Source organism: Epinephelus moara, chromosome 1, assembly GCF_006386435.1.
Source record: "Epinephelus moara isolate mb chromosome 1, YSFRI_EMoa_1.0, whole genome shotgun sequence".
Lineage (NCBI taxonomy): Eukaryota > Metazoa > Chordata > Actinopteri > Perciformes > Serranidae > Epinephelus > Epinephelus moara.
In genome coordinates this window covers 15,232,499-15,253,243 of record NC_065506.1, presented here as the reverse complement: position 1 = coordinate 15,253,243, position 20,745 = coordinate 15,232,499, and the positions used below count along the sequence as shown (strand labels likewise).

Here is a 20,745-nt window from a genome sequence, read left to right as displayed (position 1 = left end):
GATTAAATAAAAGGAACCATTTCAACTTAAAGTAGAGGGGAAAATGCCACGTTAGGCTTCAACTACCTCAATTAAAGCAAGTACAGTTTATTTCCTGTCACTGGAGCGTGCCTAGAAAAGCTTTCATCCAAGTTCACAAGGAAATACTTTTCCGTGCCTTCTCCCACTGGCCTGAACACTGCCACTCACTGTGGACAGCAGACTCAGTGCCAGTGTGGAAAACAAATTGGAGCAGAACAGTGTACACATGTGAGGAGGACAAGAACCATAAAGTTCCTGACACTGACGACAAAGCAACAGGCAAAGGCACACTTAATTGATAGTCAGAAGAATATGTTTAATAAAAATAATTAAACCTCAATTTCCTCTATAGAACTTCATAGAAAGTAATCCAATAAATTACAAATGACTTTTAAGACGCGTTGTCCTGCACTACATAAAGAATTATTTTGACTACACAGACCACAACTTGCAAATATTACAACTGTCCAATGAAAAAAAAAAAAAAAAAAAAAAAAAAAGACAAAAACTGACCAGGGTGACATTTAGGATATTATCAAGCTTAAAATCAAAATACAAAACCAATGATGCTAGTTTTGTCATCTCAGTGATTACATGTATGAAAACGGAAAGAAAACCTCGCTGTACAGCAGTAGTGTGTTTTGTCATTCCTCTTGCATATTGGTCATTGTTTACTTGTGTATAACGCAGATTCAACACGCACTAGCAGTGCGTCGGGAGTCCTTGCACAGTACAACCTTAAAAAAAAATAGTAAAAGACAAGCAAAATGAAAGCAAAAAGTCCAATCATATGTCTACCTTTTTTTTCCCCATGTGTGTCCTAAAGAGGCTCAACACAGTCATCAATGCATCAAGCCATCGCTGTGGGGCAACACAAAGTAGCAAAAGTCGTTGGATCGATCACCTACAGCAGAAGTAGCGATGGCTGGGTGTTTGCATAAGGGCACTACGAGTTTAAAGAGAGCAGAGGTGCAGATATACAAAATGACAGTGGCATGTTTAAGTTCATTGCTCAGACATAGAAAAATACTGTACTGTTAGTAGTAATATTAAAAAAAAGGAAAAAAGAAAAAGCGATTGCATTGCAAGCAAAACCCATGACGAGGTCTATATATATATAACAGGCATACAAGGAAATCACTTTAAAGCAACATTAGAAATCAATACGTGTCTTCAGTCTTTGTGTTCAGACCACGCGGCTGCTCATGGTTTCACCCACAGAACAATGCTACAGCAATACTTAAGAACTAAACAGACTGAGTTCATCCAGTGGGGCTCTGTTGTAAGCCAGTCCAAAACAAAAGCCTCACCTCAGAAATCATTTAGAAACATATATCTAACAGTCCACTGTGTAACAGCAGTCCTAGAGCCAGCACTGTTGTGCCAGAGAGAAATTACAAAAAGGTACTTCGGCTTGAGTGAACTCCAGTGTTTACGTGTATCCTGGTTACAGCTGGACGTGAACATGTGCAGGGACGACGGACAGAAACACACAAGCATGGACACTGAGCACAAATCTAGGGGCGGTTAGTTTGTCAGACAGGAGTTGAATGAGAGCGTGAGGTACAGGATAAGGGCACTTCTACATCTAGCCGAAGCTCCATTCATCAGCGGAACGGAGTCGAGACGAAGTGAAATACGCACAACCAAGCTGCAGACTCCCAGAAACACAAGCTGCTATCATTTAGCCCTTCCTGACGCTAACCCGCCTGGCACTGTGTAAAGTTTAATACTCAAAGACGGTGACAGAACTACAATCTTAGCGAGGATCTGAACTATTTTGTGCTTCGTGCTTTTGTGTGTGTTGTGTAAGACTTTGGTAGACAGGTGGTCATGCAACACAGAATCCAAAAGGACTGTCATTTCCTCCAAATTTCTAACAAGATGTGTCTGAAGGTCAAAAACACTTGTAATAGTAGTTCTCTACTGGTCATAGCTTTGCAAGGCCCACTCCGTAATACACAACATTCAGACTGGAAAGTTCTGGAGGCAGGAGATACCAGGTGAGAGGAGTCGAGCCAAAGAAAACACCACAGTGGAAGCTCTCAGTAAAAAAAAAAAAAAAAAAAAGAAAGAAAAAAAGAAGAAGAAATGGCCTCTGACACACACACACACACACACACACACACACACACACACACACACATTCCTGCAGAGACAAGGACATTATGTACATGGACAGCAAGAAAACACACCCATGCACATGTACATCTGCACAGTGAAGCCAATCCATCTAGCACAGTTGAGGTAAGATGCAGTCAAATATGCCGGGGTTGTAATAATAATAATAATCCTGAATTATTCTTCTACACAGAGACCACAAAACTAAGCCAGGACCTCACAGGGTCAAAGGGCAGTTTTTGGCACACAGTAAAAGGTTGGTTTCCGTCCCCCGCAGCTGGAGGAGTTTATTAGACTGTGACACTGGAGTCAGAATCAACAGATGTGCAAGTGAACATGTATGCCTACTGTGAGTAGCTAAAGTGCGCCTTGGACATGTTGTGACATGTTTTGTAAGGTGATGGTGAAAATAAGGACTTTCTAAAATTAGATATTGATGTTAAAAAAAAAAAGAAGAAAGAAATCACAGCAGATTTAATCATGATTTGTTTCGAGGAATTTGTGTTTGATTGAGAAAAATAAAAAAAATATTCCACAGATTTCCCCCAGAGTGAGGCGATATTAAAGAGGGAGTTTCAGGTAATTCGGTTTCCAAAGAAGGATGTGAACTAAAGCAGAGATGAATTCAACGTGATGTGAGGGTCAGTGTCGGGTAAGTGAGGCTGCGTGAGTTGTGCACTGGGGTGGAACATGGCAGACAGAGAATCTACAGCTTCAGTGACATTCATTAGCTGCCCAAGTTATTGCTGACATATCCAATGTATGATCTGCAAAGCATAAGTGTCAACGAACCTGTAAAAGTACCGACTATTTACAAGAGAAACCAAAGTGTTTGTCAAGTGTCGTTCCCCCGACCCCCAAACAATCAAAATATATTAATAGTACAGCTCAGTGAGCATGTTGTAGTTTCACTTTTTTAATAAAATTAAATCCTGACATACTTACAATAATGCCGTTTTTTTGTTGCAATTGTACATAATTGTGGTACAAGTTCACAGAGTTCAGAAATCTACTAAAGTCTGACATGCAAAATGTCTCAAAACAAGACTGTACCTTGTGAACAAACACTGAAATTTTATTTCAGTTTCTTTTAAGTCAGTTTTTCCTGTTTTTTTTTTATAATTTTTTTTTTAAGGTTTTTGTCTTTATTACACAACATTTTAGTTAGTTCATGTATTTACATGTAAAGAAATCGCAACATAAGTGCTGGAAAATCCATATATATGTGAATATATGTTTACATTTCTAGGCGATACATAAATAAATTTATAATTATATATTCATAGCATCAGTCCTAATCACTGGAGTCTGAATCGTCTGATGAGGAAGAGCTCCCAGACTCTGATGAAGACGACTCAGCTTTCCCCGAACCTTCAGGACCACTGTTCTCCTTTTGTTCTGCTGAGTCCTCCTCCTCTTCTTCTTCTTCTTCCTCTTCTTCGTCTTCTAATGCCTCGTCATCCTCCTCTCCGTCCCGCTCTGCTGCTAGGTGCTCTGTCTCCTGTGGTGATGACTGGGAGACTGCAGGCGGAGGAGGACGAGCAGGAGGAAGGGTGGGGTCACTGTTTGAGCTCTGCGGCTGTGTGGCAGACACAGGAAGGTTAAGGCCTGGAGTGAGAAGCATCCCTGGGTAAAGCATACTGGAGAGTAACAAGGGGTTAAGAGACAGTGGGTGACTGGAGGCTGCAGAGGCAGCTGAAGCACTTTGTGGGGTGGTGACGGAGGAAGTGGAGCTGGAAGTGGAGGAAGGAGTCGTGTTTGAGCCCTCTGTCCTTTCTCCTTTGGTGTCTGAGGTGTGAGAGGGGGCTTTAGAGGCAGACGGCTCTCCTGTCACAACGCTGGAGGTTCCCTTTGTCTTCTCCTCAGAGACTCCCGTGCCCTCCTGAGCGGGCTTTCCAATCAAACCGCTCATGCCAAGCAGGTTTGGCAATCCAGCCATACCAGACAGCATCATGGGAAACATGGCAGCGAGGTTACTTGCGGCCAGGTTGCTAGCATCAGACGGCAGCCCCATCAGGCCCGCAGTGAGCTGCAGGGACTGTAAGCTCTGGAGGTTCTGCTGGAAGGCCTGCAGGCTGGTCAGGTCCATTCCAGAGAGGAGGCCGTTAGCCAGCAGGGGGTTCAGACCCAGGGCCGAGGCTGCTGGGTTGGGTGCTGCTGCTGCTGCCGCCGCTGCTGCTGCTGCCTTAGCAAGAGGGTTCTTGGGTCGACGTCCACGCCGGCTCACCTCCTCAGGAACGATGGGTCCCGTCAGGATCCTGTCAAACATGCTCTCTGGGAGGTAACCCTGGAGACAACGTGGAAGATATACGCAGGGTTAGCAGATGATGATCTATATCACAGAACATAATAACAGTGGGGTAGACACACAAATTAGGTACACCTCCCTTAACAGGTTATGACCTTCATGAAAGGATTTATTGATGTGCAATTATATTAGACTGCATCTGTTTTGGCCAGGTGTACCTAGCAAACAGACGACCGAGTGTTTATTGACACTGTTCTTGATGTGTTGATGTGACACAGTAGCTTTCGTCTGATGAATGTGTTACTTGGTGACTCACCGACTGTTTGACAACATCAGCCCATTCAGGTGGGACTCCGTACTCTGGGTTCTCCTGAAGGAATCTGCACAGATCCTTTAGAGGAGGAGCAAAGGCTCCACCAACCTGCGGGAAAGATTACAGGCAACATGAAGCAACGTGCACAACAGGCAGGATACATGATCTATATTTAGAAAATATCCAGTCATCTCAGGTACGCAACCGGCACTGTGTCAATGTTACCGCAAATAATTCTAACATTACTCCCTTTAAAACATTGCTTAAAAAGGTATGAGTAGTTGTATCAGATTGTCATTACAGTAAGAAAGAAGCTACAGTCCAGTTATCGGCCAACAGTGTCATAATCTGTGGGGATGATTATGACTTTTTTTTTTTAAGCCGTTTTGTTTCCACAAACCCACGTACTATACCACACACAACCACACCTTGCGAGCATTTCTCCTGTTGATGATCTGGACCCTCTCCTCTCCGGTCAGGCTGTTCACATCAATCTTGTTTGGGTTCCTGCAGCGGTGCCTCTTCTGCTTGGGCCGACCGTCCTGGAAGTGGAACTGCATTTGCATCTTATTTACCCCCTGTACGTGGAGAGGAAAAACAGTCATGCTGACAGAAAATGTCTAACTGCGGTGACTTTTCTGCACAAGTTAGCAAAAAGTTTACTAGGTTTTGCATCAATTGCATCATCAAATTTGGGTGGGTTATGCTACAGTTGTGAACTGATAATGGAGATTTACATTTATCACAATCCGGTTTTTTGTCAGGTTTTCTCTAACACCTCAGAACATTGTGTGTTATAAAAATAAAAAAAAACATACAGGGATAAAGGCTCCTGTGTCTGCCACAAAGCCAGGGTGCTCTAACAGCCACTGCTCTAGATCTTTCCTCCTGGGAGCGTCGTCCCCAGCAAGCCGGGTGCCATCTTTGAGGTTGATAACAGGGACCCTGCTGTCAGTGTCTGCAGGGGCCTGACTGGAGCTCTGGCTGTAGCCTGGCACCGCGGCCGCAGCCACGCCCACCTGGCCAATACCACCCCACCCTGGAGGCACCTGGAGATACAGGAGCATGTTTGACATTTACATTACAGTTTCTCATATATGAGATAGATAGAAAGATAGAAAGATAACTGCTTACCTGATCAGGAACAGCAGGGACTCTACTCCTATTCATGAAGAGCAGGTCCATCCCCTCCACATTCTTCCTCCTTCCTCTTCGCCTCTTAACCACCGGCTGGCCATCTAGTACTCCGTTCAGCCTCATCTGACCAGTAACACCTGGAGGCCCTGCAGAAGAGGCAGCCTGTTAGCTGTGAACTACTGTGAACTACATTTAATGTGAAATGATGGAGCTCTTTTTTCTTGGCACATTCACTTTCAGACTCAAATGAGCTCTTTAGACTTTTACCTCTAGTTATACTGTAATTGGTAACATGTTCAAGTGATGTATTTCAGACTGAACACACATTTTTTGCTCTGCAAAGAGCTGTGTAAACAGAGCCAGGGTGCTTCAGAAGATGGCTAAGTATCTACGCAGTCTTCCAATTGATCAGAACTACTTTGCTGCCATCTAGTGGTGGTAAAGGAGAACAGGATGGCCTGTCTAATCACAGCAAGGGCTGTATTCACAAAAGGATTGCTTGGCTGTTGCAGCCACTAAACCTGTGCAAATAGGACAAAAAGAAACCATGTAATTCTCAGTGCAACCTGTAAAAGGTTAAATGCACCCCTAACTGCACTGCAAAACAAATAGCTTCTCAGTGCTCCTGTGCTCTTTGTGCATATTAAAATGAGGTAATATGCTTATATTTGGTGCAAAATTGGCCCCTTTCTATGCAAATAAGCCTCATTGCAAAAGCAGTTAAATTCACAAACATCAGCTCTATTAGCCACATGCTGCTACAGTGGAATTATTAGTGTCTTCAGAGAGCTGGTGGTAACTGAAGTGCAAATCATGCCATCTCCTTCTACAGTCTGAGGGTGTATCTTGAAAAAACAGACAACACCAACAGACTGGGATATAAAATCCCAAATACAGTTTCTCTCCTCCAGGTTTAAATTCTTTGCCTGAAGTTTGGAGGAATGCCTCTGCACCTCGTCTGTCAAGACCTGTAGCTTATGACCTGAACATGTCAGCTCTCTTTGTCTCTCTGCCATAGTTTTGACCCCTTGCAATGAGATGCAAAAAGGGCAAGTTGGACCTAGCTGCCAAACTTCATGAGCGTGTTTGTGCTGTCCTGTCATTAGCGCAGTATCTTTTGTGAATCAGACCTTGAGCAAAGCAGATAGTGGCTGCAAATGATGCACAATTCATGGTGCTCTCAGCTGCCACAATCCATTCTTTGTGAGTCTGCCTGTCTGTATGCACGTCTTTCAGTATCTGCTGTATTTTAAATTAACACACCGGTCTGGAAGCTGCACTGAGGCTTGGTGATGTCGGCCAGGCCTGTGTCCGAGGCGCTCTGCAGCTCATGAAGCCGAGCCAGGTACTGCTGCTGGGCCTGTGGGCCCTCCTCCGACTCCAGGGGCCTCTTCAGAGGTAGACCTTGTTTCTGGAAGGTCAGCTTCAGACCTCCCTCCTGCTGTCCACACACAGACAAAAAAAGGTGTTGGATATGTCTTGGAAGATTCATAGCCACAGAGAAAACACAGAGAGCTACAAACAAGGAGAAACTGAAGCTTCTTTTTTCTTCTCAGGCTGTTTTAGGAACTTTCTCTGCCTATCCGGTGATTTTTTTAGGGATCATACAGGAACTCAGTCTTGCTTATTGTCTTCTCTAATGCTATATCCTGGTAGCTATGTTAAATTTCAATTTATGTAATAAATTATCATCTCATGAGAATTTCTTACAATAAAAGCAAATATTTTCAGGTATTCTGTTGTTAGTAATATTGGGGCAAATTGACACACAGGGTAGCAGCTAGTAGGGCAGTGGGTAAAGTCTATTCATAGTTTGGACTGTATTGGGAAGCCATGCCAAAGAGATAGCTGCTGTCAGCACATAAAGGCCTCATAGGCAACAAGCAGCAGGTGTCTGAGGGTCTGTGATGGTAAAAACTATACAATTTGGGAACAGATCCTTATCAACAAGCAACACAAAAGCAAGGAATAAATGGAAGCAAGTCAGAGGACTGCCAAGTTAATAGCCACGTTGCCTAGAAGCATATTAGAGAACACCCACAGCCAAGGTCTCCATTTCAATCAGATTAGAAGCAAGACCCCTTCAGTCTAGAGAGGCTTCAAACTGAACCTTATTATATTCTCATGACTGAGTGATTTGTGCTCATGTAATCACAGCCTCAGAGCCCAATTCAAATTGAGTGTGTGGGAAAAGAGAGGAAGGCTGCTATTAAATTAATCTCTCCTCCTGCCAGGCAGTCAAAACCACTAATCATACCCAAAGGAAAGAAGGAAGAAAACCAGAGAAACATGCTGAACACGGCAGCTAGCACCGGTCATGGCAGCGGAAGTGGTAAGAGTCCTACGATTAGGGCGAAGCGGAGGGAGGAGGGGAGTAAAGGAGAAATCAACATACATCGTTGAGTTTTACTGAGAACTCCTTGTTTTCTGCAACATGCTTGGTCACCTTTGACCCCTGTGGTGAGGCAGAGGGGTCCTCGCACAGGCTGTTGGCGTTGTCCAGCAGCTTGGTGGTGTAGAAGGAGGCCACTGCACCTCCGGGCTCGTAGACCCGACGTGTTCCTGGCCACTTGCCCTTCAGCACTGCCTGGCAGATGCTGTCCAGGCGGTTGATGATCACACGATCCTAAATAAACAGCAGCACAGACGATCAGCACATTCAGACTCTTGTATCAATTTCATTCCCCTATCCCAACAACTATGTTTCAAGTTTTTATATTGATTTGTTTTTTGGACTTCCATCATTTAAACCAATCATCAGAGACACATACTGATGACATACATTATTAAATATTCCCCGTCTAGCTGAATACTGGATTTGAAGCTTTGTAAGACATGCAGTGTTGTTTTGTTTCAGTTTCAGTGACTTGGTTTCACACATATGCGGTAGTTCACCTTTGGCCAGTAGGATGCAGCGAGCATGTACCCTCCTCCTTGGAAAGGATGCGAGGAGCTGTTGGTGATGCCGTTCTCCGCCGTATGGGTGTCTTGTGTTTCATCCTGCGTAGTGCTCAGAGACGCCACACTGTCCTCATCAAAGCCCTTTACACTTGTTGCTGCAGCCACTGAGACAGTTGCAGAACACAGATGTTAGGAACACACAAAAGCTGTATTTAATTTACACAATCTAGCTGGTTAGTATTTAAGTGAAATATGTCTTTGCTCTGAATTAAGTATGAAATAATACAGTTTTTGTCACCTACGCAGAGTTCAGGTACTCACCCTTCTTCTTCCCTTCCTCTCCCTCACTTTCACTGTCATCAGAAGAAGATGAGGAGGAGGACGATGATGATGAAGAGCCAGAGGAGCAAGATGATGAAGAAGAGGAGGAGCTGGACCCGGAATGTGACGAGGAAGAGGAGGATGATGATGAGGAAGAAGAGGAGCGCGATGAAGAGCTTGAGGAGGAGCCATCTGAGTCGGAGTCTGAGCCGCGCCTCGTCTCCCTGCGGCTCCTCTTGCTGGCCTTCTTCGGTTTCCTCTCAGTAGAGTTGGGTGTGAGGGGTTTGGTTCGTGCCGCCACCATCTGCCTCTCATTATCCCTCGTCTCAGACACTGGCTTCTCCTCCAGACCTGTGGGAGTAGCTGGTGCTCGAGGAGGGCTCCAACTTTCCCCCTGCTTCTCCTGGCCCTCCTCTCCTCCTGAGGCTGGTTCCACTTTGGGTACAACCCCACCAGGCTCTGCTTCTCTCTGGGCAGGTGGAGGCAGCGGAGAGCCTGTCAGCAGTGAGCTGGTGGCCTGGCACTGAGAGTGTAGAAGCGGGGTGGATGTGCGTGATTGCTGCTGTGCAGTTTTTGTTTGGCTGTAGTTGCGTTGGGCAGCCATGAAGCTGAGCTCAGGGTCTCTCAGAATGTGGTAATCAGTGCGGCTGACGCCGTGCTTGGCAGCTCCAATTAGCAGGTCACGGTCATGAGTACCAGCCTCCCACCAGACAGGCAAGTCAGAGCTCATCTGGCACAGCGGCAGGCGCTCGTAGAGTAACTGATGGCGAAGGACTTGTTCCCTCACCTGGCGAAGCAATTCCACTCTGTACAGCGTACGAGACGCGCGCTCCTCTGTGATGGGCTGGATGTTCAGAGACGGGTCCACTGCAGAGTCTGGAACAAAGACGGAGAGGCAGGTGTGAGGGAGAGTGCGTGAGAGGAAATAAAGGCTGCTCTACAGGTACAACCCAAAAGACCTGTTTGTGCCTGGAGTTTAAACATCACACTGTTTGTCTTTCCACAAATGATTAACCTTATCAGCCCCTCTACCTCAGTACTGCTGAGCCAGCTTGTTTATTAAGGTGCTACCGACCTCCCTCTCCAGAATAAAACCATTTACAGCCAGGAATGAGTGCAGCACATATTACAGTAACCTGAGGCAATGTTGCTGATATCATCTCCAGAAAAGTGTATTTGTCACATCAGGGCATGGTACATTAAAGTATAAATACATAATATATCCTAATAGAGAATTTTTTACAGACACCAGCTACTGCTGGGCAGATACATGACACAATACCCTGACTTACACGGCATTCAAAATATTTAATTCATTTGTTACTAAAAAAAAGACTTCAAATTAACTGGGAAGCATAAATTCTTGTTTTGATTATAGTGTATAAATAATATCTGACAGTTTGTGTGTGTGTGTGTGTGTGTGTACATGTGGGAATAAGCCAAGTAGACTTCTGACCTCCCTCTTTGGGTGGCAGACGGCACACCCTCCGGCACATGGCGGTAAAAGCACACAGGTATTTCTGCAGGCTCTCGTCAGTCTTCTTGTGCAGCCGAGCCATGGCCCTGAACTTGGTCCAGTCGAACCGGCCCAGGTTTGGGTCGAAGACAACACCGAAAGTGGAGACCACGCGGTAGAAGTCAGCCTCTTCTCGCCTGGTCCATCTGAGGAAAGTGAAAAAGGTTCCCTGTCATAAAACCTTTCATACACAATAATCTTTCTTGCAGTTATATATTCCTTCTCACTGATTAAACCCTCCAAGATGCATTGTCCTCTGTGTTCTGACCTTTGTTGCCGTTCAATCTTTGCAACCATCTTGGGGTTGAGGGTGTCGTTCAGTGTGGGGGGCAGCGGACAGAGTGGAGCAGACAGTATCATGGTCGATGGGGACTGAGTCTGAGTCTGGTGGATCTGGAGGATCTGCCGGCTCTTGGTGTAGCGTTGAGAGGCTGTGATCAGTCGCCTCAGCCTGGCTGTCAGCACCGAGGGTGAGGGCCAGTAAGAAGTTTGACTTGTCGCTGGAACTGCATCTGGATCAGAGTAATAAACAATACAAAGAACATTCAAATTCCAGAAATCTGAGTGCTATTTCTGAGTGCTATCTTCTATTTTTCTTTGTAGGAAGCGTGATGTGCTCGTGTCATTTTCATCTTAACTTCTAATTATATAACTTTTCCAGATTGCTCCTGCCTGTGGGAAGCCTGTATTTATAATAATCTTCATAATGATAATCCACTGTGGATTACAAGCATCTAATACTCACCTCCGGCGTTGTCAGTGACAACCAAGTCTCCAGGAGAGGAGGCGTCATCCTGCATGAGAAGACAGTGCGTGTTTATGTCAAGACAAAACCACTACTTCTCAAACCAGGAATATAAAGTTACCAGACTGTGATGGACCTCATAATAAGTAACAAATGAGCACGTTTCCTCAACCAGTTAAATTATTATGCGTTATCAGAGGACCAACATGTCCCTTGGGTTCACGTGGCCTTACCTCCATATCGTCCTTCAGCAGGGCTGGAGCAGGCTTGTACTCTGGGTCATCCACATCCCTACACACACACACACACACACACACACACACAGATAAAGTTTGTGTCATTTCTGCAGTTGACAACCAAGCTGACACAGTTTTTTTTAAATATCTAAAACCCAAGCCCAGCACATTAAAACAAAGACCATATAACATTTGTACTGACCCATCCATGAAATCGTTGCCTCTCTGTTCGGCAGCGATGGCCTTCTCATCTGGTCGTCCCACACGCTCTAGGAAGCACAGGGTTGGGTCTGCACGAAGAGTGTTGTACTTCTCATAACCTGGGGGTGCACAGGAGGATAAGCAAAAACAACGTTAGCCGAGGAGAATGCATGGAAACTCTCAGATAGGGACACAAGCTGGATGACTTCCCACAATCAGCTGGTATCAGTGGAAAACACACAGATACTAAAAATAGTAAAGCCTAAAATAATGTTTTACTTTTTAAAACTTTAACAAAACAGGTGCTGACTTTCCCCCTTCTGTAGGTTGACCACAGAGGCTTTGAGAGCAGAGACTAGTTGAGTTTAATTTCAACTGTAGCGCATGTTTCTCATTTAGACTACCTTGTTAAATAAAACACAGTGAAAGATGAGGTTTCTTACCATGCTTAAAGACACCCAGCAGCAGACACTTGTCTGAGATGGCATCCCACCACAAGGCTGGCAGCTCCGAATGGTCAGGGTCTGGCACCCAGATCTTTATCTCACTAAAGAGATGGAAGAGGAGGAGGTTTTAGATAGATGTTATGTGGAGGAACCTTTATTGATTGGACTCATTTACTAACTTTTTTAATCTTCTCCTATTTGGTATATTAACATGCAAACACTTCAAACTGTTCTGGATGCCTAAAACATGAAGGGCTTTTATTGTGACACAAAAAAATTAGAACTGTGAAACAATAAAAGCCTCCTTTAACTTTCTTTGGTGATTTCCTTGTTACTAGTAGGTTTTATTAACCATTTTCAACAGCGCTGTATAATAGAGAACAGAAAAAAACTCTACATCTTTCACCACCAGGTGGAGCTCTACAACCTTCTTATTCATTTGGTTGAACAGTAGTTTCTTCCTTCAACAGGTTGATACCACATGCTGGTGGCCATACTGGCCACTCAAGGAGAAAAATCTACAAAGACGCTATTTCACCTTGATTTGGAAACTCTGTCTGGGTGTACAACGTTGTGTTGAAGCTGTGACATCTATCTAACCTCTCTGTGTATATCATGAATCCAGCTATTCTATTATCTGAGCAGATCATGAATTTTACAACCACTCTCAGCAGAGTGTTGGTTACCTACCGAATTATAATTTTAAAATAAAATGATTGTGTTTCAAGAGTCTAAAGCAATCAAAGTTGTAAAAAAAACAAACAAGCTAGGCAGGAAGTGTATGTAAAGTAAAGTAATGTGTGCTCACCTTGAGTCCGCGCCGTCTAGCACCCTCTGGGCCTGGGATCCTATCACCTCTTGTTTCAGGTAGTAGAGCATTCTGACCCTGAGCAGCACCCTGCACAGAGAAAACCCAGTGGTCACAACAAAGCCCCGACCACGCACAAACGCTGAGCGAGCAGAACCGACGCTCACACGCACGCAGCAAACCGGTGAACACAATGCAAATCAGTGAAATGTGTGACAATTCAGCTGTAATCCTAAAATGTAGTCCTCTTCCTGTTGTTTCACATAAACAGCATACACTTGAATGAATTTATGTTTAATACGTACCCCAGTATTTGATTTTGAGTCTATGTGTGTATACAGCTAGAAATCATTAGCTCCACAGGCCTTCCACAGGGGAGATATACACACTGATCAATTAATGTGGGAAATTATAGTTTCACTGAAGTCGACATGATTGTACAGACCGCACAAGGAGTCAGGGGCAGCTCCACAGCCGAGCTCTGAGGACTGAATGAACAGACAACAGTCTCTCTCCAGTCATCATGTGGTCGTGCTCTGGCAGTAGATGAAGGCTGGGAAGTCGAGGCTGACAAGGTAGCGAGAGGCTGACTCACAGGGGAGACATTAGCTCTGTGATGCATGATCACACATCGCAGCCAGCAGGCTTTGAGCGAAGACACAGTGAAGTGGTGGGAACTGTGGTGTGCTGGTGTGCCAGGCTGGAACGTCTGGCATGCCTTGAGATTTTGCTTAATGTCGAAAAAGCGTTCTGTGTAATCATTTTGTTTCAACACAAAATGATTTCCATGTACTGCTTGCTGTTGGGAAAAAAATGCAGCACGGAGGTTTCAAGGATTTCTGGCATGAGAGCAAAATTCTCTGTGGGGTATTGCTATTACTGTGGAGTTATTAGCTGTCCTACAATTACTCTTTACAGAACGGTTACATCTCAGAGGATACAGTATTCTCCAATGACATTACCAAATGAGCAGGGAAATTTAGGAAACATCCAATTGACACATCCGTCTTTTGTGAATGGAGGCCCTAAAACACCCCTAATAAAACACAACTTATTCAAACCAAATTAGATATGAAAAACTGTTAATTAACCAGGCACCTGTAACTTTTCAAATCATTCTCATGTCTCAATGTCTAGCACCTGTTGCCAGACTACTGATGTAGCAGTATTATAGATAATAAGAAAAAATCTCTCTAGTTAAACTGTCACACTGTCTACTTCTTTGTATTTGCTGCCACTTTTTAAACAACTATCACATCATGTAAGCCTGTGGCCTCCTCTCCTGCCAAGGCCTCTTCACACTGCTGCTCTTCTTTCAAGAGCACTGAAAGAGTTGTGGACTGCCGCTCTGAAATATAGCATGCCAGGCGTTCCATCTTTTTTCTCCAGACTGTAATTCAGCAAAATATTGTTATAAATGAGCCTCAAATCCTTCCCTGATTCACTGACAGGACAAAAAAAAAAACTGCAGAGCCCCCAGGTCTGCCTGTCTGTCGGAGTGATGGATGTCTGTGGTGACCAGTCTGGACTTGTAGCTCTGCTAAATCAAAGTCCTGAACTTCCTCCCTTTTTCTCCACCACCCTCCATCCTCCTGTGTGACTGGACCCGCCCAGGAGCAGCTGCTGCTTCCTCTGCCTGTCAGCACAGCCCTTCATCATTTTCCTCTCAAGCCTTTGTTAGTCAGTGTGTGCGTGCATGTGTGTGCGCACGCGTGTGTGTGTGTGTGTGTGTGTGTGTGTAATGTGGTTCTCTCAGAGAGGCTGCAGAGGATCTCAGCACAGTCTTTCAGAAGCAAATAAGCCAAGTATGCATGACATGAAAAGAATCCCTTGTGGTCTGTTCACAGAAAACAATCCATCATAAAACCTGCGTAACAGGGAGACTCTGAGTCACACGTGTAATTCTGATTCAAAACACACACACACACCATGAGAGTTGTGTGTCTTCTCAAAACTTAGTGTAAAAAGTGCACGCAAAGTGCTTGAGGAACAGGAAATTCACACAACATGATGATGATGTCAAGACTTTGGAAAACAGTCAGAATCATCTCCCGCTATTTCTTATAATTTTCTGTGTAGGAGTCCTACATTTATGGTCCTGTTAAGGAAGCCAGTGAACCCCCTCCCACCCCCACCAGTCACATTCCAGGTCCTCGGAGTGAAAAAGCAGAAGTCAGCAAACCCTGCTGACTGTGTGTCCCCGTTTGCCTGGCCTGTCACATATCAGACAATCCCTGGATTCAGCACAACTGGACCGGGAAACAATGGAGAACTTTCTATGGAAGCTGCAGCGCTCTGCGTCCAAAGCCCTACAGACACAAGCCCCCTTTTTAAAAAGAGAGCAGCCATCTATTTGGCTTTATATCTCAGCGGGCCATGTTTTGATAGCAGCCATCTTTTTCCCCCTGTCTGTAAATAAGAGAGATCTATGACGGCCATTAGCTGGGCTGAAGTCTCATTAAGAATCATATCAGTCAGCTGGTCTAGATGTGATGCACGTCCTTTAATGAATCAGTCGACTGTCAGCTCCAATAGATGTTTTAGTGCCTCCTAATTACTGTGGCTTGGAGGTGCCACAGTTAAAATTTGAACCACGTGCAAATTGTATTTTCAAACACTTAGGCTTCATTCTATTAAAAATAAAGTGATACAATCTGTGCTAGAAGAGAATAATGACCACCTGCCAGTAGCTGTAATAGCATAAAGGTTTAAACACAGACACAAGAACACGCACACGCTCAACAAACGAGACAAAACCAACTAACCATGGACGATTAGTCACCATGTTCACTATAAGCAAGTTAAATGCATGAATATATAGGATATTACAACTATCTCTTTAATCTAAGACACTATTTCAGACAGTCAAGAGTATTTGTCTTTTGTACCGTGGGTACTACTGCATACTTATACACAGATAGTTCTCCTATACTGTTGGTGCTGTCAGAATACATCTCATTTAGTGTCTTACAGTGTCCGTTAATTTTTAAGTGGAATAAGGAAACACCTACTTGTTGCAGTGGTGTTTGAGGTGTTTCTTGTAGCCGTCGTCCTGAAGCATGTGCTCTGGGTTGTGTTTCCTGAGCCACTCAGCTTTGTGGATGTCAAAAGAGCTCGACTGGGTCTTCATCTTCTTACCCTTCCTGCCCCGAGGGACCGGAGCAGACAAACCTAAAAAGGTACAAGAGGAGGTCAAGAGTCATAGACCGTATAAGATCATGGACGTAGCCACCATGGCATCATCCATTGGTTTGTGGATTCCTGCTTTGAAGCCTTAAGTCTGGTATTTTAGCTTTCCCCACCTTGAATTTTTAGAGCAAAGAGTGATCATATCTGGACAAGAGGGCGGAGCTGTGAATGAGTGAGGGGTGGATCTCACTGCGAGCCTGAGAACACTATCCACAGTGACCATAAATTTAAGCTTTAGAAAAATGTAATGGGTGAGTTATAGAACAATTTACCCCCCATACAGTTGTCTAAATGGGTAAATTAGCTATAAAACAAAAGGAAAAGTTGTTTGTACCAGGCTGTTAACATGTTTATTTCTGCGGGTCTGTGAGGACTGACTGGCTTCTGGAACCAGCCTCAAGTGGCCGTTCAAGGAACTGCAGTTTTCAGCACTCCCGTCATTGGCTTCATTTTTCAGCCCCAGAGGTTGCCCAATGGTTGACAGTTACTGGTGCAGTATAGGAATCTAAGTAGTTTCCTAAATCCTGCCTATTCTAACCTCTCCATGTGCCACTACCTGCTGTGATAAGGCCAGTTAAATGTAGGCTGTAAGTTCTGAGACTCACCCAGGTGATTCTGCAGCTCCTTGGTGCGTCCATCTTCAGTGGGGGCAATCAGGTCCCACATGAAGCTTTTGATCTTGTCATCTCCACGGTAATGGACCAGACAGTAAGCCAACAGGGCCCTGCAGATGGACTCCACATCCCTCTCCGTCAGTTGCTTCTTAAAACGCCCATGATTGAGAATATCCTTCCAACGACCCCACCTGGACAGCAAAAGAGAAAAGCCAGACAAAAGAAAAGTGGGCTCAGATTAAAAGTATCACTTGTCAAGCTACTTAAAAGACACTTTAATTGTCAATCTCAACATTTATGTACGGCTTAATTATACAGTGATGACATCCTTGTGCATTTGTATGTAACTGGCACTAGATACAAACAGCAAGGAATAATGGGACTAAACAAAAGATGTATGTTTCCTGTATTCTATTACACGTTTTCAGTTAGGTTTCAGTTTCTATAGACAAGATCAACACAGATGCTATGGCTTGATGGATAAACTATTTTAATCATCTTACCCATAAACAAGCAGATTCTTCTCTACTCTGAAGCACTCTGTGCGTCCATAGCTGTTGAGGCGGTCGTGGTTTCGCCTGAGCTTAGGTTTGGTGTCGTCACTGTCGCTGTTGCCCTCCGAAAGCTCTGCCAACTCATCCTTGGTGGCACTGAATGGCCTCGTCTGTTTTCTGACACGAGGAGTGTCGATCACCAAGCTGTTCTGTAGCGAGGGAATGTAGGAACAAAATTTCAGTAAAGGGTTTTCCAGGTCTAAGTCTTTGTGAGAAAGGTCCTCAGTATGCTCTGTGTACTGTATTATTTGTGGTGAAGTACATACTCTGCCGTTGACCATCTCCATATCAATGTCAGCCTTTTTGGCCCATTTGTCCCAGAAGTTGGGGTCATCCAGAGAGATGTCTGTGCGGTTTCCGGACGCCACAAAACTGGCCTGAAAGCAGACGTGTGAATCATATTAAAGCATAATCATATGTGCCATCACCTGCATGATGTATCATGAGCTGCTCCTTGTTGAAACTCAAAAACAGCCAGTGACCTGTAAAATGTTCAATGTACACTGGATCTAGCCATCTCTAATTACATGGGGAGGAATGGGTAAGAACAGTTGATAAAATTTAATTTACATCACCTGTGTTGGAGCAGTTGTACTTATCTACTTTACTCACCTTAGCAAAAGTGGAGCCTCGTCCCTCAGACTCAATGGTGATGGTCTTTGTCCTGCGCTGGAGGATCTGATCGATGTCCTCCTCACAGAATTTGGCCCCTTCGTCCTCCTCATCCATGATGGCCCCGTACGCACCACGTCGCAGCAGATCCTCAATCTCCTTCTTAGACAGCTGCTGCACTGCCTGATGGGTAAGGAGGAGGATACAGACATTTAGAGTCAATAAACTACTGTAGATACAACACATACAGATAAACGAACGAGGCAAAACAGAATATTAAATGGACCTGAGCTGCAAAATGGAGCACAATACTACATAAAACACGGCACAAAAACCTGCATAACCTTATAATTTAAAAAAGAAAAAATCCTGTTTGTAACGACAGACATTCAAACACACGCATGTTGGATTATTGAAATCATACCATCAGCAGCTCTGTATCTAACCCCAGCAGATGTTTATAATGCAAATATGTTCAGTCTGACCAGATGTGGAGACCTGCTAATAGCTCAACCACCTCATACTCCTGATAATTCTCAGAGGACACCAACTGCAGCAAAACATCCACCTACACACTTCACACACTGTTGACACCCTCCCTCACAACGAGATTAGACTCTAATAGGATCGGTTACACTTCAAGTGGAAATTTCAAGAGTGAGCTCCAAGTTTTAGGGTTTGTGAACAGTTCTCTTTCTTTGCTTGGCATCTTGTTGTCTGCCATCTGTTCCTCTGATGTCATTCAGGACTGATATCACAAACTGTTGACTTTTATTATTGTTGGAGAGACAAGTGGAAGAAATCTTCGGTATTTTATTTTTATAACTTATCTCATTCTCACACGATGACAACAGGAACGTCTGAGTTAGAGAGTGTAAGAAATGTGTCTGTAATTGTTATGACTGTTTGTATGACTTTACTTAAACTGGAGTAAAGTTCCAAATTTGACTTCAGCTTTTCAGATCCATCTGTATTTTAAGACTTTAGTTATTTACTGTGCTAAACTGAGAAGCTGGAGAGTAAACAGATAAAGAAACAAAAAAAGAATAAAAGGTACATTAAGAGAAACATGGTGAATAAAAAAGGATGAAAAGTTTTGTCTGAATAAAAACTGTGTAAACACTGCTCTGTGATTAGCACAGTGCAACACCAGGCTATTTCCATTTCCTGCTCATTTGTGTATTAATGTGATGATGAGATAGCTGAACTGAAATGTCCAGGCAAGGTCAACTTGTGAAATGGATGGTATTCATCACAGGCACTGTCTGAAAACAAACACCTCTCTTTGGAAATTAACTCAAAATAATTTACATGACTAAACGATTTAATTCCCCATGTCTATATCGGTCCATTTGGACAATTCTCAAACTCACCCCTCCCCCGGCGCCTCCTCCCAGGCTGTTATCTCGGCCACTCATGCTCTGCAACACTGCTTTGTCCAGGCCCAGCTTGAGGCTGGCGCGATCAAACATTTCTCGCTCGTACGAGTTCCTGGTGATCAGACGGTACACCTTCACTGCCTTGTTCTGACCGATCCGATGGCAGCGAGCCTGCGCCTGTGAAGGGCGGGGAAAAACAATGAGTAAACTGCACTAAACGTACAAATAGGAGCGTTTGTGTTAATATCTTCAGTCTGACCCAAATGTCACCTGATCTGAAATAATGGCAAATTTTTGAGTGAAATTTGAACATCCCCCTGATTGGACACAGTGTAAAGCACTTTTCTTGGTGATGCGTCTTGTTGGCAGGTGTTTATGAGCAGATGTCAGACAAGAGATAACTACCAGAGTGCCAAAATTCTCTCATGCCTGAATATTAACGGTACAAATCTACGGCAGTGAGCTGCCTCTACTGCAAAGCGAGTCTGTGTCGTACCTGCAGGTCATTCTGCGGGTTCCAGTCTGAGTCAAAGATGATGCAGGTGTCTGCTGCTGTGAGGTTGATTCCCAGGCCGCCAGCTCTTGTGCACAGAAGGAAAACAAAGCGCTCCGACTCGGGCTTACTGAAACGGTCGATAGCTGCCTGCCGCAGGTTCCCCCGAACACGTCCATCAATTCGCTCATACAAGTACCTGCAACACAAAAAATGACTCATTATTCTGTGAAATATTTATCTTGAGCTTCAGGTCAAAATTGATTTAAACATTAAACATTTTGATCATGTTTGTATTTTTTTTTACAGAGTTTGATTTTGTAAATTAAGCTTTTAATAACACATTTTAACATGTTATAACTCAGCCATCTGCCGACGGTACGGTATGGGTCTTTAACTTTACCCCCAAACCTTACTTTTATTTTCCTTCCCTTCTACACCTGGGAAACTGTATGCTGCATAGATAGATAAAACAGTTTCTACAAGCAGTGGTTATGCTCTTTCATCCTTGTGTCCATTCTCATCCCCTCCCACACTCCGACCCCGTGCCCTCCCCCGGGAAATCCACTTCCAGTCAGGAGAAGCCTCACAGAAACTCTTGCTTGTCTAATGCAGTGGAGCCCTGAGGGCTTCTATAACCTTCTGCTGAACCCTGTCTGAGGTCTGTGCTGTGCAGCACCTCACATGTTTACAATAGTTTAGGGTTTGCTCCAGCGACTGGTGGGAAGCCAGACGAAAGACAGAGCGAGAGAGAGAGAGAGAGAGAGGGAGAGAGAGAGAGAGGGAGAGAGAGAGAGACAGAGAGAGAGAAACATGAGAGCAACGAAAGGATGTAGGGAGACAAAGAACCCCCCCCCCCCAAAAAAAAAAAAGACATGGAAATGAGACGG

General features: G+C 44.3%; 1 protein-coding gene across 8 annotated transcripts in view; it reads right to left on the bottom strand.

Annotated features, from left to right (window-relative positions):
• Positions 1-496: 496 nt before the first annotated feature.
• chd9 (chromodomain helicase DNA binding protein 9) overlaps positions 497-20,745 on the bottom strand; it is an 82,501-nt gene continuing 62,252 nt past the window's right edge. For 5 of the 8 annotated variants that reach the window (XM_050044141.1, XM_050044133.1, XM_050044181.1 and 2 more), the window contains 23 exons: positions 19,859-20,054; positions 19,357-19,539; positions 17,984-18,166; positions 17,638-17,748; positions 17,321-17,520; positions 16,809-17,008; positions 16,026-16,185; positions 13,015-13,104; positions 12,204-12,307; positions 11,762-11,879; positions 11,557-11,614; positions 11,324-11,372; positions 10,847-11,090; positions 10,519-10,724; positions 9,063-9,938; positions 8,736-8,905; positions 8,236-8,466; positions 7,104-7,281; positions 5,838-5,986; positions 5,522-5,752; positions 5,132-5,281; positions 4,707-4,811; positions 497-4,429 (listed from right to left, as the gene is read on the bottom strand). In XM_050044141.1, the coding sequence (XP_049900098.1) occupies positions 3,437-4,429; positions 4,707-4,811; positions 5,132-5,281; positions 5,522-5,752; positions 5,838-5,986; positions 7,104-7,281; positions 8,236-8,466; positions 8,736-8,905; positions 9,063-9,938; positions 10,519-10,724; positions 10,847-11,090; positions 11,324-11,372; positions 11,557-11,614; positions 11,762-11,879; positions 12,204-12,307; positions 13,015-13,104; positions 16,026-16,185; positions 16,809-17,008; positions 17,321-17,520; positions 17,638-17,748; positions 17,984-18,166; positions 19,357-19,539; positions 19,859-20,054 (5,185 nt within the window). In that variant the 3' untranslated portion in view covers positions 497-3,436. The remainder of the gene's footprint in view (positions 4,430-4,706; positions 4,812-5,131; positions 5,282-5,521; positions 5,753-5,837; positions 5,987-7,103; positions 7,282-8,235; positions 8,467-8,735; positions 8,906-9,062; positions 9,939-10,518; positions 10,725-10,846; positions 11,091-11,323; positions 11,373-11,556; positions 11,615-11,761; positions 11,880-12,203; positions 12,308-13,014; positions 13,105-16,025; positions 16,186-16,808; positions 17,009-17,320; positions 17,521-17,637; positions 17,749-17,983; positions 18,167-19,356; positions 19,540-19,858; positions 20,055-20,745) is intronic. The other 3 variants (XM_050044158.1, XM_050044165.1, XM_050044150.1) reach the window with 3 other exon arrangements.